The sequence below is a fragment of the Hibiscus syriacus genome, unplaced genomic scaffold (assembly GCF_006381635.1).
Source record: "Hibiscus syriacus cultivar Baekdansim isolate YM2019G1 unplaced genomic scaffold, ASM638163v2 tig00117048_pilon, whole genome shotgun sequence".
Taxonomy (NCBI): domain Eukaryota; kingdom Viridiplantae; phylum Streptophyta; class Magnoliopsida; order Malvales; family Malvaceae; genus Hibiscus; species Hibiscus syriacus.
In genome coordinates, this window is record NW_024063538.1 from 308,631 (window position 1) to 327,267 (window position 18,637).

The following is an 18,637-nucleotide window of genomic DNA, read 5'->3' on the forward strand; positions in this document are numbered from 1 at the left end:
AAAATGACATATATTTGTGTTGAGGGCTATAAATTTTTTACTCTAGTTAACAAATTAGTGAACATTCCTTAATTCTAACCTAATCAAATAACGGGTGAAAGAGTGTAATACTTAGATTAAGTTTAGGTGGATCAAAACTCGAACCAACTCAAGCTATATCCATCTCTAATTATATGTATTAGAATCTTAATATTTTTATTTATATTATATTTGATCTTAATTCTGTCACTTCCTCCTTTCAAATATAAACCAAACTTTGTGGAGGTCAAGATGTACACACTGCAACTTTCCTACGTTATACAAACACCGAATTAAAAGAAACATACATTACTCAAAGCTTGCCACAATCAAAATCTGCTTTCCTCAACAGCAACCTAGAGAGGAATTTCAGCAAAAAATTGTCTCTCAAGTAGTTCATCGTCTTCCCATCGCTTTGCTGTATAAAACCCACCACGAAAGCAGTGGCAATCACATCAAAACTCCTCCATCTTCTTTCTTGAGCAAATCTTCTCAACCCCTTTTCGATCCTCTCATATTCCTCCTCAACTTTTCCAGGTTTCAACAAGGCTTCACCGAGGCATCTGGCGAGAACAACGCCGTCCTCCAAGGCCAAACACCCGCCTTGGCCTAGGTCCGGCGTCATGGGGTGAAGAGCATCACCTGCTACACAGACATTACCTTTGCTGATATCTCCCCAAAGAAGCTCCCATGGCTTCCTATATCTTAACGGCGACGACACGACGTTATCTGGCGAAGTTTTCTCGACGATAGATCTCATCTCTTCTGATGTGTCTTGCATCATGCTTGTTGCGAACTGCTTCAACTTAACTGGATCGTCTTCCATTTCTTCCTCTACAAATAAAAACATAAATTTTGCAGTGATGGTATGTGATTTGAGCACGATCATAGGAATAAATTGACATCCTCGGTAATCGGTAATTCACTCTTCTAATTTAAATAGAAAATTATATTACAGGATATTTTGTTTGAATCATGTGTGAAAGATATTTATAATGAAACATATATATATATATATATATATAATGCTATTATGATTATTTGTAAGTCAATAAGATACACAGATTTAATAATTTGATCATAAATTTTATCTGACATATCATATATCAATTCATGTTTTGTCTATGCACTATAATTATTTCGAAGATTATGTATGCTATTCTCATATCCGGATCGAGGTTATGATAAACAAAATAATTTATCCATAACTTTCGATGGACACAAAGCTGATAATTTTGGAAGCTAATCTCCGGAAATATAATATATTAGTGTTTTCAAAGTAAGTTACCTTTGGAGGATGGAGTCCAAGTAAGAAACCAGTAGACATTCTCGTCGTCACAAGGGAGGAACCCTGTGTTGGATCATAAACTTGATCCATTATGAGAGCCTAAATCCAAACCCAAACTAAATTGATGTCATTACTTACATCATTTAATTAAAGATGTCATTGCTTACATCATTTAATTAATGATGTCATTGCTTACATCAATTTAGTTAGGTGAGAGTTAGATATTTGTTGAATTTGTAATGGTTTAAATTAGTTTATTTGTGTGGTGTAGGATTGTTCTTGAGTAGTATAAATACCCCTTCCCATTTTAGTTTTAAGCATCAAGAAAAAAATAGCTTCTAAGTGAGTGAGAAGCAAAGTCTTATAAGAGTGAGTTGTAGTTCTTGTTTTTGAGTGAGAGTGTTCTTGTAATATTTCTTGAGCTTCAATAAAAGTTGCTTGTGTGAGCATTTTATTTCCAACAAAGTGGCATCAGAGCGAGTTGGAAAGATCGAAGGTCTCGACGAGGAATACGACGCCGCCAGAATTTTCTCAATCTGAGTTCTGACGCACCGCCACGCACCGCCGGAAGACTGCTGCCAGAAAATCGAGTTGACTCACCGAGTTGAGCCGAGTCAGCCGAGTTGGAGCTCTTGACCGAGTTGTCCAAGTCCCTCCAAAGTTTTTTTTCATCGTTCCGGATTCATCCGTGCAATCGGATTTTATAAAATCTCATTATATTGAGAGATATGGCAAATGGTATGGCACCATTCCAAGTTCCGACACTCAACAACAACAACTACGACAATTGGAGTATCAAAATGAAGGCACTTCTTGGATCACAAGATGTGTGGGATATCATAGAGAAGGCTATAATGAGCCTACGGATGATGATGTTTTTGCTACTCTTACACCAGATCAAAAGACAACTTTGAAGGATTCAAGAAAGAGAGAAGAAGGCTCTCTACCTCATCTATCAAGCATTAGATGATGATGGTTTTGAAAAGATTTCAAGTGCAAGCTCTAGCAAGGAAGCGTGGGAGAAGCTGCAAACCTCTTATAAAGGATCCGAGCAAGTGAAGAGGTTCGTCTCCAACATTAAGAGGTGAATTCGAATCCTTAAACATGAAAGCATCTGAGTCTATTTCAGATTATTTCTCAAGAGTAGTAGCTGTTTCTAATCAATTAAAAAGAAATGGTGAAAAGTTAGACGATGTGAGGATAATAGAGAAGATACTCCGTTCGTTGGATCCCAAATTTGAGCACATCGTCGTGACGATTGAAGAAACTAAAGACTTGGAAGAAATGAAGATCGAACAGCTCCAAGGATCATTGCAAGCATACGAAGAGAAGCATAAAAAGAAGCATGAGTTTACTGAGCAACTCCTCAAGATGCAACTCAAGGATATGCATGAGAGCCAACGCAATGATAGAAACCAACGTGGCCAAGGCAGAGGTAGAGGCCATGGACGAGGTGGAAGTCGAGGTCGTGGACGAGGCTGGAATTACAACAATAACAATTCCAACAACAACTATGAGAAAGGAGAAAGCTCAACACGAGGCCGTGGAAGAATTAATCCAAACTCAAAGTATGACAAATCTCAAATTCGATGTTATAATTGTCAAAAATTTGGGCATTATGCTTCAGAATGTAGAGCTCCCAACAACAAAATTGAGGAGAAGGCCAATTACGTGGAGGAAAAGAAAGATGGCAAAGAAACTCTTCTTCTAGCACGAAAGGAAACTGATGGTGGCCAAGCAATTCCTGGTATCTTGACAGTGGTGCAAGCAATCACATGTGTGGAAGGAAAGACATGTTTGTGGAGCTAGACGAGTCAGTAAGTGGAAATGTTTCGTTTGGAGATGATTCCACAATAGCAGTGAAAGGGAGAGGTAACATTCTTATCCGTTTGAAAGATGGGAGACATCAATTTATTTCAAATGTCTACTATGTGCCCAATATGAAAAGTAACATTTTAAGTTTAGGGCAACTGGTAGAGAAAGGTTATGATATTCATATGAATAATTATAATCTTTCTATAAAAGATGATAAGAATAACTTCATTGCTAAAGTGCCGATGTCAAAGAATAGAATGTTCTTGATCAACATTCAAAATGATGTTGCAAAGTGCCTGAAAGCTTGCTACAAAGATTCATCATGGCTTTGGCATCTTCGATTCGGGCATCTCAATTTTGGAGGTCTAGAGCTACTATCTAAGAAGGAGATGGTGAAGGGACTACCTTGCATCAACCATCCTGACCAGCTTTGTGAAGGGTGTCTAGTCGGGAAACAATTCAGGAAAAGTTTTCCAAAGGAGTCGGAGACAAGAGCCAAGAAGCCACTCGAGCTCATCCATACCGATGTGTGTGGACCGATCAAGCCAAGCTCTCTTGGTAACAGTAACTATTTTCTTCTCTTCATTGATGATTTTTCAAGAAAAACCTGGGTATATTTCTTGAAACAGAAGTCAGAAGTTTTGAAGTCTTCAAGAAGTTCAAAGCAGCAGTGGAGAGAGAAAGCGGTAGAAAGATCAAATCCATGAGATCCGATCGAGGTGGAGAATTTACTTCCAGGGAGTTTCAAGAGTTCTGTGAAGCAAATGGAATTCGTCGACCAATGACAGTTCCTAGATCCCCCCAGCAAAATGGTGTGGCAGAAAGAAAGAATAGAACAATCCTCGACATGGCACGAAGCATGCTCAAAAGCAAGAAACTACCCAAAGAATTTTGGGCGGAAGCAGTATCGTGTGCAGTCTACTTGTCAAATCGATCTCCAACAAGAAGTGTATGGGGAAAGACACCGCAAGAGGCATGGAGTGGAAGAAAGCCTGGCATTTCCCACTTGAGAACCTTTGGAAGTATAGCCCATGTTCACGTACCAGACGAGAGAAGAACGAAGCTTGATGATAAAAGCGAGAGTTTTATCTTCATCGGCTATGATGCTAATTCGAAGGGCTACAAGTTGTACAATCCAGACAATAAGAAGTTTGTGATTAGTCGAGATGTGGTCTTCAACGAAGAAGGAGAATGGGATTTTAACTCTCATACAGATGACTTCAATTTCTTTCCTCAGTTTGAAGAAGATGAGCAGACAATGAGGGAGCAACTAGATGAATCTCAACAAGAGCTTGCAACTCCACCCACTTCACCAACATCAACCACTCAAGGAGACTCATCACCTTCATCATCGTCAAGTGGGAGTCAAAGTGAAAGAGTTGTGCAACGCACAAGAAGCCTTAGAGATCTCTATGAGGTAACTGAACGACAAGATAATCTTACATTATTTTGTCTGTTTGCCGATTGTGAACTAGTGAGCTTTCAAGAAGCGGTACAAGAAAAGAAATGGAGAGATGCGATGGACGAAGAAATCAAGGCCATCGAGAAGAATGACACATGGGAACTTACCTCACTTCCCAAGGGACATAAGGCGATAGGTGTCAAATGGGTGTACAAAACAAGCAAAACGCCAAAGGAGAGATTGAAAGGCACAAGGCGAGGCTAGTTGCTAAAGGCTATAGTCAAAGGCTGGAATTGACTATGATGAGGTATTTGCTCCTGTTGCTCGATTGGAGACTATCAGACTAATCATTTCTTTGGCAGCTCAAAACAAGTGGAAGATACAACAGATGGATGTAAAGTCCGCCTTCCTAAATGGAGTTCTTGAAGAGGAACTTTACATTCAGCAACCATCAGGCTATGAAGTCAAAGGGCATGAAGACAAGGTGTTGAAGTTGAAGAAGGCTCTTTACGGGCTAAAACAAGCACCAAGGGCATGGAATAGCCGAATCGACAAGTACTTCCAAGAGAATGGCTTCAACAAATGTCCCTACGAGCATGCTCTATATATCAAGATCAAAGATGAAGATATTTTGATCGTGTGCCTCTACGTGGACGATTTGATCTTCACTGGAAGCAACCCAAGCATGTTTAATGAATTCAAGGATGTGATGATGAAAGAATTCGAGATGACAGACATGGGGCTCATGGCGTACTACCTTGGCATTGAAGTTAAGCAACAAAATGATGGAATTTTCATTTCACAGGAAAGCTATGCAAAGGAGATACTGAAGAAGTTCAAGATGGAGAACTGTAAGCCAATAAGCACACCGGCAGAATACGGGATCAAGATGACCAAACATGAAGAAGGCGAAAGTGTAGATCCAACATTCTTCAAAAGTTTGGTAGGAAGTCTACGCTATCTAACTTGCACGAGACCCGATATTCTTCACGCAGTTGGATTGGTTAGTCGCTACATGGAATCCCCAACAACCACCCATTTTAAAGCTGCAAAGAGAATTCTTCGCTATCTGAAAGGTACAATTGACTTTGGCTTGTTCTATTCAGTTTCTAATGATTACAAGCTTGTTGGATATAGCGACAGTGATTGGGGTGGAGACATAGATAATCGAAGGAGCACTACTGGATTCGTATTTTTCATGGGAGATATTGCATTCACATGGATGTCAAAGAAACAACTGATTGTCACATTGTCCACTTGTGAAGCGGAATATGTTGCTGCTACCTCATGTGTTTGTCATGCAATTTGGCTTAGAAATCTATTGAAGGAGATTGGTTTGATACAAGAAGAGCCTACCAAGGTTTGTGTCGACAACAAGTCAGCCATTGCCTTAGCGAAGAATCCAGTATTCCATGATCGAAGCAAGCACATTGATATTCGCTACCACTATATAAGGGAGTGTGTTGCAAGAAAAGATGTGGAAGTTGAATATGTGAAGTCACAAGATCAAGTTGCTGATATTTTTACCAAGCCACTGACCAACGAAGACTTCTTAAGATTAAGGAACCTACTAGGGGTCACGAGATCAAGTTTAAGGGAGGGTGTTGGATCATAAACTTGATCCATTATGAGAGCCTAAATCCAAACCCAAACTAAATTGATGTCATTACTTACATCATTTAATTAAAGATGTCATTGCTTACATCATTTAATTAATGATGTCATTGCTTACATCAATTTAGTTAGGTGAGAGTTAGATATTTGTTGAATTTGTAATGGTTTAAATTAGTTTATTTGTGTGGTGTAGGATTGTTCTTGAGTAGTATAAATACCCCTTCCCATTTTAGTTTTAAGCATCAAGAAAAATCAATAGCTTCTAAGTGAGTGAAGAAGCAAAGTCTTATAAGAGTGAGTTGTAGTTCTTGTTTTTGAGTGAGAGTGTTCTTGTAATATTTCTTTGAGCTTCAATAAAAGTTGCTTGTGTGAGCATTTTATTTCCAACACCCTGATCGAACACCTTTGCCGACGAATAGTCTGAATTTCAGTTCAAATCCATGGCCACCTTTGAAATTTGCATTACCTCTAATCGCCGATCGACCTGTGAAAGCAGGCTTCTTTAAATCAAGCCATTTTGTCACAACTGAGTTGATTCCATCACACCCTATCAATACCTGTCATGTTACAGTGAAAATTAGCCTCTTTCAACTGTATATATAATCTCGGGTTAATTCCACCAGTCGTCCTTGAACCATGGTTTAAATTCTAAATCGATCATCAACTTAAAAACTTTCTAATCGACTCGTTAAAGTATCAATATGGTATCAAACCAAACATTTTGTTTGATTTATTAACAACATAAAATGTTATAACTGGATCTGATATAAAACTTAATAATCAATGGTTTTTCATGTCAATTATCAAGGACAAAATAAAATTATTTGTAAAAGTGTACATAAATTTATTGTTAGATTTTCAACAGAATTTTGAATTATTTTTCTCTTCTGCTATATTTATTTGACTGTCTGATGGGTATTAGAAAGAAATGCAAGATAATTATTTTGCACGGGTCACTGTCTCTTTTAAAATATTGATTATTAAATTAATTTTGATTTTATAATTTGATCACTCATCAAATTATAAGTGATCAAATTATAAGTACAACTTAGGGGTTGTTTGATAAAATAAAATGATTAAGCACTGAATGATTCAATGGTCTGAATGATTCAAAGGCTCTTTATGAATTGGCTCTGAATGTGACATGTTGCTTGATAATGGTTCTGAATGTACAATCTGAATTATGAATACTTTCATTTTTACCTTCATATATATTGATTTATTATATTATAAGATATGATTGTTTAATAAGGCAACATGTAAAAAAATAGGTATTATGGTAAAATACCAGGTACTTAATGATTCATAATGTACTTTAGTGCTGAATCATTCAGAAGTGTTTTGCTATTTCATTCAACATAGTTTTCATTTAGATGTGAGAATCAAATAAGCTGAATGTTGAACGGTTTAACATTCAGCGCTGAATGATTTCATTCAGCAGTAAACAAACGGCCCCTTAGTTTGTCTACATATTATTTTTATGATATTTTAATATTTGTGACACTTATAACATAATTAGTCAATTTTATGTCCATAATTGATGATTTTAACCTAACATAAAATTCTAACTAGAATATGATGTTGAACATATTTAAAACCCTATCAAATTTAATGCTAAGTTGATAGCTAAGCCGCAAAAAAGTTCAATTGATGGACTAATTTAGATTATAAATCATAGTTTAGGGATATATAGTGTAGTTAACCCCGTAATTTATGAAATAAAATATAGAAGGATTTGACCTTGGTTTTGAGGATGGTTCCATCAGCAAGATGCACTCGTTTAAAGTAACCCGAAGATTCATCGACGGAAACCACTTTAGAGGAGAACCTGATGGTTCCATCGGGGAGTTCCTTTGCTAAAGTTTCCAACAACGATCTCCGTTGAAGACAACGAAGCTCCCGGCCGTCAAACGAAATCTCCGATATCGGCTTCTCCAAGAACGTGGAAGCCACAACTATGCTGCACTCAGTTCAGATAACGCCGCGTTAATTTACAGAAAATCCAAAGCTTTTAAGAGATGGTTCGTCGTTGTTAAAGTTAAACTACCTGGTCATTAGGTAATGTTGATGGCGTAGAGATTCACCGATGCCGATAGCATCCAGGGCTCTCCATGCATTGCTCCATGTAGTGAAAGCAAACCCTGTGATCCTCAACGTCTCCGATGATTCCAGCACTAAACTACGAATTCCCAGCCTGAAATATTTCACAACCGATTAATCTTGTTTATAAGAACAAGTTTGACGATTCACTCATTTTAATTTCGACGAAGAACTACGTTTGGTGAGTATATATATATATGAAAATGATCAACAAGTAATGATATACCTATGGAGTCCGAGGGATGTGGTGAGACCTGCAATTCCAGCCCCTACAATCACTACGTCTTCAATGATTTCCATTTTTTAAACTTTGGGTGCTTTTAGTTCTTTGCAGGGACTTGGGATATATATATATGTGTGTGTGTAGATGAGTAAAGGTGAAAGAAAGGTAAAGGAAAAGATGGTGTCAGCGCATATGTAATACTGAGTAGACGCCTGATGGTGGCTAAAACATCCATCTGCAAGAATGATTGACGGTGGTTGGCTTTTTGCACTTTTTACTTTTGTCCTTTCTAATGATATTTTGTTGAACAAGAAGCGATAGAGCTTTTCCAGTGCCATTGAAAAGCGTGGGTCAAGTTCTTGTGTTATATATATATATTATATATTTATTTTTGTCCACCTTTTTTATTTAGCATAGTGTATAATAATTTTAAATATAACTTTTGAAAATATATAATATATAATTTTTAAAACGATTTTAAAAAATATATAATATATATTTTAAAATAATTTTAAAAACATATAATATATAATTTTTTTAAAACGATTTTGAAAATATGGTATATAGTTTTTAAAGTAATTTTGAAAACATATATATAACTTTTAAAACGATTTTGAAAAACATGTAATATATGGTTTAAAATAATCTTGAAAACATATAGTATATAATTTTCAAAATAAATTTTAAAGAAAACGTATAATATATCGTTTTTTTAAAATATTATTTAAAAATATATGATATATGGTTTTTAAAACATTTTTAAAAAACTTATAATATGGTTTCTAAAACATTTTTTAAAAAATGTATGGTATATGGTTTTTAATTTTTTTGAAAACATATATTATGATTTTGAAAATAATTTTCTTTTTAAAACACATATACTTTCGAAAATAATTTTTGAAATCATATTTAGTTTTTTTAAAATGTTTTTAGGGAACTTATATAATATATATTATTTTTAGTTTTTATTCTATTATTTTAAATTTTATTTTGTTTTTATTTTTTAGGGTCCATAATAGTCCAAATTTGGAATCCAATTGGGTAGCCTGACTCAGCAAACACGGTAGAAGCGTGGAGGCCACGCGCCAACCCAGTTAACAATCGTCCGAAGTTCTCGATCGGAAAATCGTAAAGGAATCGGGACTGGCCCATCCCAAAATAATCGGCCAACAACGAGCAGTAATAAATCGTCCGATTAAATAAGAAAAGGGGGACTGAACCATCCCGTCAAGGTCAGAAACATACCCATCGGGAGGCTATAAATACCACGTCGAACCACCCAAGAACGGGAAGCAAAGAGAGCACAACAGAACAAGCAGATAAACCCGAACCAAATACCACCAATATACTAACAACCACAATGTAGAAACACAGAGCGAGTGAAGCCAAATACCAACAGAAAACATAGAACAAAAAACGAAAGCAAATACAAAAAGAAACCGAGCAACCAAACCATCCAAATCACAAGCATACAAAAAAATAAGCATCGGAAAAATCAAGGCAAACATCAACATTGGATCAAAGGAGGAACGACCAACGGAACTCAAAAGATCATTGTGGAACAAAGGTAAAAGTCGTAACTTTGGGCTTAGATCTACTTTGTTTAAGACGTTATCTCATTTTTCTAAGGGTGGATTCGGGTTCACGACCTCGAGGGGTTATTTTGGGTTAGGTTAGTTTTTCCGACCATCGAGGGCGACGGCCGGTAGGCAATACAAGGCTAGGGCGGTGGTCGACCATTCGGTCGAGTTAGGAAGAATGGAGAGAGTTGGGAGAGTTTTGGGGGTTTGTTTTTGAGAAAAATGTGAGAAATGAAATTAATAGGTGATTTTAGGGGTATTTATAAGGAGACTATGTTGTAATTATGAGATTTTCAAATTATTTCTGTAGTCCATGGACTTTTGATGTGTAATTCATTTTGGTCACCTATTAAAATTTTGCCTCTGGATTTTCAATTAATTCGATTTAGCTCCTATTTATAATTTATATTTTACAATTTAACCCCTTTAACTCTTTATTTTTCTTTGCATCACATCTTTAGGATTAATTTGGTCCCTCAATACCAACTTGTTTCAATTTAATCCTTTGAAATTTTTTTCCTTTTTTTTCTTAACATGTTATTTATTTATTTTTTATTTTTAAACATTTTTAAAATTTGTAAATTACTTTATTTTACAATCTAATATTTTTTTTTTATTTTTAGGGGTAATTTTAATCGATCAAAAGTAAGTTGTTCGAATTGAAACTTTAAATTTCAATTTAACTTTTAATTTTCGCAATTAAGACAACCGAGAAATTAAATTGGTACCGAAAGGGCTATACAATGGTGCTAATCATTCTTTGACTGTAATCGACTCCCGAATCCGACATATTTATGATAAAATGCATATCAGGTAAGATGATAAATTAAGGAGTTCGATCAACCTAAATTTTCTTTTAAAAATTATCGGTGGCAGCTCTAACATGCTTCATTTAAGTCGAAGCCCAATTTCGAACCCACTCGAAGGACAGTTACTATATGTATATATATATATTGATAAATGAAAATATTATTCATCGTAACAAAACTAAAAGAAAAACCAGAGTTACAAAGACGACAAAACAAAGCACAAAATCAAAATACTATACCAGTTCATTCCTAAACTATATTAGCCCCCACTCTTCAGTAAGAGTAGAGGAGTAACCAGTGACCTTCTCGCACCCCTTTAATCTCATCTGAACATCATGCTTAATCTGCAAAACAACTTCTGCAACCTGCCTCAAACCAACCCTGTGAATCCTACCTTTCTTCTCCTGCCAAATATAATAAAGATAGCCACACCAAGCTAATCAAATGACAGCCCCCTTCAACAACTTATCCCGGCCATGACCCTGCACCCAATCAATCATATCCCGACCAACAACCTATTACAGTTAAACTAGCTACCGGTTTGTTTAAAGATTAATAATAATGTAAGGTAAAATATATACAACTTAACCATTTGAAATATTTTTTTAAAATTCGAAAGTTTAGATATTTACTCTAAAAGTATAGATACTTTAAAGGTTAATAATAATGTATCTATATGTACTCTAAAAGTATTGATATTTGCTAAAGTATCGACCATCAAATTATAGTATCAATATTTATTTTAAAAATAATTGTCATCCAAAGATACGTAATATATTAAATCCTACCGAAATTATTAAACACAACTTTAATATTTCATATTGCAACCTACTTCTTTATTCAAAATATCATTATTGGGCACAACCTAATATGTTAATATTTATTTATAACAAAATAAGAAATTAACATATTTTGTTGTCGTGAGATTTCGAAGGTCTCATCAACTTAAAATTTGATAACATTTTAGGCGCTATCTAATATGTTGATAATATTAATAACAAAATAAGTAATTAACATATTTTGTTATCGTCGGATTTCTAAGGTCCTATCAACTTAAACTTTGATAATATTTTAGACGCTGCCTAATATGTTGATAATATTGATAACAAATTAAGTAATTAACCTATTTTGTTATCGTTGGATTTCTAAAGCCTCATCAGCTTTAAAAAACGCTACATGAGCGCTATTTGTTATGTTATTATGGTTGATAATGTTTCCGGTAATTAACCTGTTTTGTTATCATCATATTTCTAAGGCTCCATCAGCTTAAACTTTGGTAACATTTTAAGTGCAACCTAATATGTTGATAATATTGATAACAAATCAAGTAATTAATATATTTTGTTATCGTCGGATTTCTAATGACCATCAGCTTTAAAAATGCGCTACATATTACGTTACATAAGCGCTACCTATTATGTTATTATAGTTGATAATGTTTCCAGTAATTAACCGGTTATGTTAAAGTCAATTTTTTTTGGCACATTTTACATACGACAATAATATTCCCGGTTATTATCATTATTATTACCAACACAAATAACATTTCCAGTAAAAATATATAACATTTTCGATAATACTTTTAACCGATCACCTATTTAACCAATTACACCATATATTAACAGTATATTAGACCACCTCACAACAGAACCTCCCAAAAAGCTTAATAAGAGCTATTGAAGAGGTGTGTAGGGGCAGATTTGCAATTAACTCTTTCTTGTTATCTCGTATTTGGATGTTTTGGGCCAATAGAATGTTGAGTTTCATCTAGGCCGTTAGATTTGATAATTTTTTATAAATAATTTTTTTCTTCTAGGAGTAAATATCAAATATTTACATAAATTTTTATTAAATGTATAATGATATACATAATTTTAAATTTAAATTTTGAGTTGAAGGTTTTGTGTATGTAAAAAATTCTCATTGGAAGACTTATCTATCGAAGTTAGATATGCGACACGAGTCAATCCAGATTAGTCAAGATAAAACCATTGGGAACTGGAACGAAAAAAAAATTACATATATTAAGTATTAATTTGATTTCATTTTTAAAATTATTATATTAACTATCGATATAGCATATTTTTATGTAATTAAACTAAAATTAAAGTTTTATATATATCACTAAACTAAAATTAAATTTTTACGTGTATAATTATATAAAATTAAAATACATGTTTTTATTGTATATTTAACCCAAATTGTTGCATAAATTTTTATTATTTATCTCAAAATAATAATATATAAAGTTTGGCAGTTTTTTTAAGGAAATAAAGGTAGATTTTTTAATATTTGTGTTATATATAGAGATTTTGATTATCAGGTTAATTGAACATGAATTTAATATAATTTATGTTAAAATAGACATAGGGATGTTCAAAACTTGTGAAGTATGAAGGTTAGTTTTTAATTTTTCTAGAATATAGTAATTATAAGATAATATTTATTCGAATTTTTTTATTATTTAATAAATATTTAAATATTTATGCAGATGTTGTGTTTAAGAGGTTTTCTTAGTTCTTGTAAGTATGAAGGTTAAAATTAAATTTAATTAAATTGGATATTTATGATTAAAGATACTATACAAGGTCATGGAGTATGTGGTTTATTGAATATTAAAATGAAAAAGAAAATGATTAAAAAAAGATGAAAATGATCATCTCGATCCAAATAAGTATATTTTATTGGACCCTTCTATAAAAATGATTTAGGTGATAAATACAGACGAACATTTAACCTAATTTTGTAGATTTTGATCTGATCAAATTTTATGGTGGTCATTTTTTCTTAAATCAGGTTTAAATTAAGTTAATTTTTTTAAATACAATATCGGGTTAAAGTTTTGAATTTAAAGTAAAAAATATTTGACTTAGTCTAAGACAATAATTGCAACATAATATTTCTATATTTTTTTAAATTATATATTTATTATACTAAATAAAAATGACATATATATTTGTGTTGAGGGCTATAAATTTTTTATTCTAGTTAACAAATTAGATATAACATTCCTTAATTCTAACCTAATCAAATAACGGGTGAAAGAGTGTAATACTTAGATTAAATTCAGGTGGATCAAAACTCGAACCAACTCAAGCTATATCCATCTCTAATTATATGTGTTAGAATCTTAATATTTTTATTTATATTATATTTGATCTTAATTCTGTCACTTCCTCCTTTCAAATTTAAACCAAGCTTTGTGGAGGTCAAGATGTACACTCTGCAACTTTCCTACGTTATACAAACTCCGAAATAAAAGAAACATACATTACTCAGCTTGCCACAATCAAATCTGCTTTCCTCAACAGCAACCTAGACAGGAATTTCTCTCAAGTAGTTCATCGTCTTCCCATCGCTTTGGCTTATAAAACCCACCACGAAAGCAGTGGCAATCACATCAAAACTCCTCCATCTTCTTTCTTGAGCAAATCTTCTCAACCCCTTTTCGATCCTCTCATATTCCTCCTCAACTTTTCCCGGTTGCAACAAGGCTTCACCGAGGCATCTGGCGAGAATAACGCCGTCCTCCAAGGCCAAACACCCGCCTTGGCCTAGGTCCGGGGTCATGGGGTGAAGAGCATCACCGGCTACACAGACATTACCTTTGCTGATATCTCCCCAAAGTTGGCTTCCTATATCTTAACGGCGACGACAGGACTTTATCTGGCGAAGTTTTCTCGACGATAGATCTCATCTCGTCTGATGTGTCTTGAATCTTGCTTGTTGCGAACTGCTTCAACTTAACTGGATCGTCTTCCATTTTCTTCCTCTACAAATAACAACAGAATTTTTGCAGTGATGGTATGTGATTTGAGCACGTTCATAGGAATAAATTGACATCCTCGGTAATCGGTAATTCACTCTTCGAATTTAAATAGAAAATTATATTACAGGATATTTTGTTTGAATCATGTGTGAGAGATATTTATAATGAAACATATATATATATAATGCTATTATGATTATTTGTAAGTCAATAAGATACATAGATTTAATAGTTTGATCATAAATTTTATCTGACATATCATATATCAATTCATGTTTTGTCTATGCACTATAATTATTTCGAAGATTATGTATGCTATCTCATATCCGGATCGAGGTTATGATAAACAAAAATTTATCCATAACTTTCGATGGACACAAAGCTGATAATTTTGGAAGCTAATCCCCGGAAATATAATATATTAGTGTTTTCAAAGTAAGTTACCTTTGGAGGATGGAGTCCAAGTAAGAAACCAGTAGACATTCTCGTCGTCACAAGGGAGGAACCCTGATCGAACACCTTTGCCGACGAATAGTCTGAATTTCGGTTCAAATCCATGGCCACCTTTGAAATTTGCATTACCTCTAATCGCCGATCGACCTGTGAAAGCAGGCTTCTTTAAATCAAGCCATTTTGCCACAACTGAGTTGATTCCATCACACCCTATCAATACCTGTTACAATGAAAATTAGCCTTTTTCAACTGTATATATAATCTCGGGTTAATTCCGCCAGACGTCCTTGAACCATGGTTTACATTCTAAATCGATCATCAACTTAAAAACTTTCTAATCGACTCGTTAAAGTATCAATATGGTATCAAACCAAACATTTTGTTTGATTTATTAACAACTTGTGCATAAAATGTTAAAACTGGATCTTTTATAAAACTTAATAATCAATGGTTTTTCATGTCAGATTATCAAGTACAAAATAAAATTATTTGTAAAAGTGTACATAAATTTATTGTTAGATTTTCTACAGAATTTTGAATTATTTTTCTCTTCTGCTATATTTATTTGACTGTCTGATGGGTATTAGAAAGAAATGCAAGATAATTATTTTGCACGGGTCACCGTCTCTTTTAAATATTGATTATTAAATTAATTTTATGATTTTATAATTTGATCACTCATCAATTATAAGTACAACTTACTTTGTCTACATATTATTTTTTATGATATTTTAATATTTGTGACACTTATAACATAATTAGTCAATTTTATATCCATAATTGATGATTTTAACCTAACATAAAATTCTAACTAGAATATGATGTTGAACATTTAAAACCCTATCAATTTAATGCTAAGTTGATAGCTAAGCCGCAAAAAGTTCAATTGATGGACTAATTTAGATTATAATCACAGTTTAGGGATATATAGTGTAATTAACCCCGTAATTTATGAAATAAAATATAGAAGGATTTGACCTTGGTTTTGAGGATGGTTCCATCAGCAAGATGCACTCGTTTAAAGTAACCCGAAGATTCATCGACGGAAACCACTTTAGAGGAGAACCTGATGGTTCCATCGGGGAGTTCCTTTGCTAAAGTTTCCAACAACGATCTTCGTTGAAGACAACGAATCTCCCGGCCGTCACACGAAATCTCCGATATCGGCTTCTCCAAGAACGTGGAAGCCACAACTATGCTGCACTCAGTTCAGATAACCCCACATTAGTTTACAGCAAATCCAAGGCTTTTAAGAGATGGTTCGGCGTGGTTAAAGTTAAACTACCTGGTCATTAGGTAATGTTGATGGCGTAGAGATTCACGATGCCGATAGCATCCAGGGCTCTCCATGCATTGCTCCATGTAGTGAAAGCAAACCCTGTGATCCTCAACGTCTCCGATGATTCCAGCACTAAACTACGAATTCCCAGCCTGAAATATTTCACAACCGATTAGTCTTGTTTATAAGAACAAGTTTGACGATTCACTCCTTTTAATTTCGACCAAGAACTACGTTTGGTGAGTATATATATATGAAAATGATCAACAAGTAATGGTATACCTATGGAGTCCGAGGGATGTGGTGAGACCTGCAATTCCAGCCCCTACAATCACTACGTCTTCAATGATTTCCATTTTTGAAACTTTGGGTGCTTTTAGTTCTTTGCAGGGACTTGGGATATATATATATGTGTGTGTGTAGATGAGTAATGGTGAAAGAAAGGTAAAGGAAAAGATGGTGTCAGCGCATATGTAATACTCAAGTGTTAGCGCATATGTAATACTGGGTAGACGCCTGATAGTGGCTAAAACATCCATTTGCAAGAATTATTGGCGGTGGTTGGCTTTTTTCCACTTTTTACTTTTCTCCTTTCTAATGATATTTTGTTGAACAAGAAGCGATAGAGCTTTTCCAGGTGAAGCAGAAGAAGTTCTCCTGTACGACGGTTAAAAAATGACTAAAAAAATGGCGTGATTGATTAAACAAATGATCGATTAAAATCAAGACTGGTCATATTATATCATTTAACCGAAAAATATTATTAAGCACAATAACATATTAGGTAGCGCGTATATAACGTAATAGGTAGCGCTTATATAATAAAATAAGTTAATTACTTAATTTGTTATTACAACATATTAGGTAAACGCCTAAAATGTTACCAATGATAACATAACCGGTTAATTAGTGTAAACATTATCAAGCATAATAACATATTAGGTAGCGCTTATGTAACATAATAAATTGTGCATTATTAAAGCTGATGGGGCCTTAGAAATCCGAATATAACAAATAGGTAATTACATATTTAATTGTTATCAGTTATGATAACTTACCTTAGGAATAAATGTTAACAAATTTAAACTGATGGAGCCATTAAGAATCCCATGATAACATAACCGGTTAATCACTTAATTTGTTATCAAGCTTTATCAACATGGTAATTGTTTACGCATATTATAATGATACCGATTGACTTTAACCGTTTTCATTGGAAATTAATCTATTATTTTAAAGTAATAGATTTCGAAATTAAGTATGAAATATATATATATATATATATATATATATATATATATAATGTGTGGGGGGGTTTAAAGTTGATGGAGCCTTAGAACCTTGTACATTGCTTACTTATATTTTCATGATACCAAATGAATTTAACCGTTTTCATTGTCAATTAACCTATTACTTAAAAGTAATAGGTTTCAGAATTATAAGTATGAAATATATATATATATATATATCGATACATTTTGCGTGCATTTGAGCCTCTCGTGAATAATATTACTTAAAAGTAATAGCCTTCATGTGGTATTAAAGTATAGAGACCGATATAACAAATTATTGATATATATAAAAGTTTATGATATTATCATTATACTGGTATAATTTTACCGTGTATATTGTAAATTTAACTATTACTTATACAAAGCTCATAAAGGGTTTTCAGAATGTTGGATTTACACATAAAGACATATACAATGCACTTGAAAGATGTAAAGCAAAAAAAATCGTCAATGGGGTGTCAATGTAGTAATTGATTATTTTTAACCGGTACTTGGAGTATCGATACTTTAACCTTGCCAAACAATTTGTAGAATAGAGTCTCCCGCAAATCATGGTCGGAATAAGTTCTGTATTTGGGATTATCCAGGTTAATCATGTTGACTGCATAGCCAATAAAACCTAAGGGTCCAAATAGTAAGATAGGAATTGGTAATATAAGCTTCCTTTGAGGGTTTAGGGACTGAATCCCTCCAACGTAAGGAGTGCATGATTAAACATTACATATAATAGTTGTATTCAGTTCTTGAAGAATTGTTCTTCATTGTATTTAAGGATAGTTGTAATGATATTCATTCACATTTCGGGACCAATTAGTTAGATGCATGCAGTACCCTATATCCTCGAGGCAGAGCACAAGAAATCTGGCACTTAAAGATTTACCAAGACCGGTAGATTTTGCTGCATTAAGACCGAACCTAGAATCACTTTTTAATTATGCCTATCATGCTGAAGAGAACCTACTGAATTATAGGATTTACACAAAATTGTGAGAATT

General features: G+C 33.8%; 1 protein-coding gene across 2 annotated transcripts; it reads right to left on the bottom strand.

Annotated features, from left to right (window-relative positions):
- Positions 1–300: 300 nt before the first annotated feature.
- Positions 301–16,512, bottom strand: LOC120197379 (monooxygenase 2-like). Of its 2 annotated transcripts, XM_039198920.1 has the most exons (6): positions 8,464–8,552; positions 8,185–8,331; positions 7,878–8,097; positions 6,526–6,694; positions 1,307–1,369; positions 301–852 (listed from the first exon to the last, which is right to left on the bottom strand). In XM_039198920.1, the coding sequence occupies exons 1-6, from the start codon at positions 8,535–8,537 to the stop codon at positions 332–334; spliced, it is 1,194 nt and encodes a 397-aa protein (XP_039054851.1). In that variant the 5' UTR covers positions 8,538–8,552; the 3' UTR covers positions 301–331. The 2 variants fall into 2 exon arrangements, with proteins under 2 accessions (XP_039054851.1, XP_039054850.1); XM_039198919.1 differs by lacking the exons at positions 1,307–1,369; positions 6,526–6,694; positions 7,878–8,097; positions 8,185–8,331; positions 8,464–8,552 and adding exons at positions 15,063–15,291; positions 16,050–16,269; positions 16,357–16,512.
- Positions 16,513–18,637: the final 2,125 nt, after the last annotated feature.

Coding starts and splice junctions, on each gene's coding strand:
- LOC120197379 (XM_039198920.1), bottom strand. CDS start 8,537: ATGGAAATCATTGAAGACGTAGTGATTGTAGGGGCTGGAATTGCAGGT. Junction 8,332..8,463: donor ACATCCCTCGGACTCCATAG/GTATATCATTAC, acceptor GAAATATTTCAG/GCTGGGAATTCGTAGTTTAG. Junction 6,695..7,877: donor GAACCATCCTCAAAACCAAG/GTCAAATCCTTC, acceptor GTAACATGACAG/GTATTGATAGGGTGTGATGG.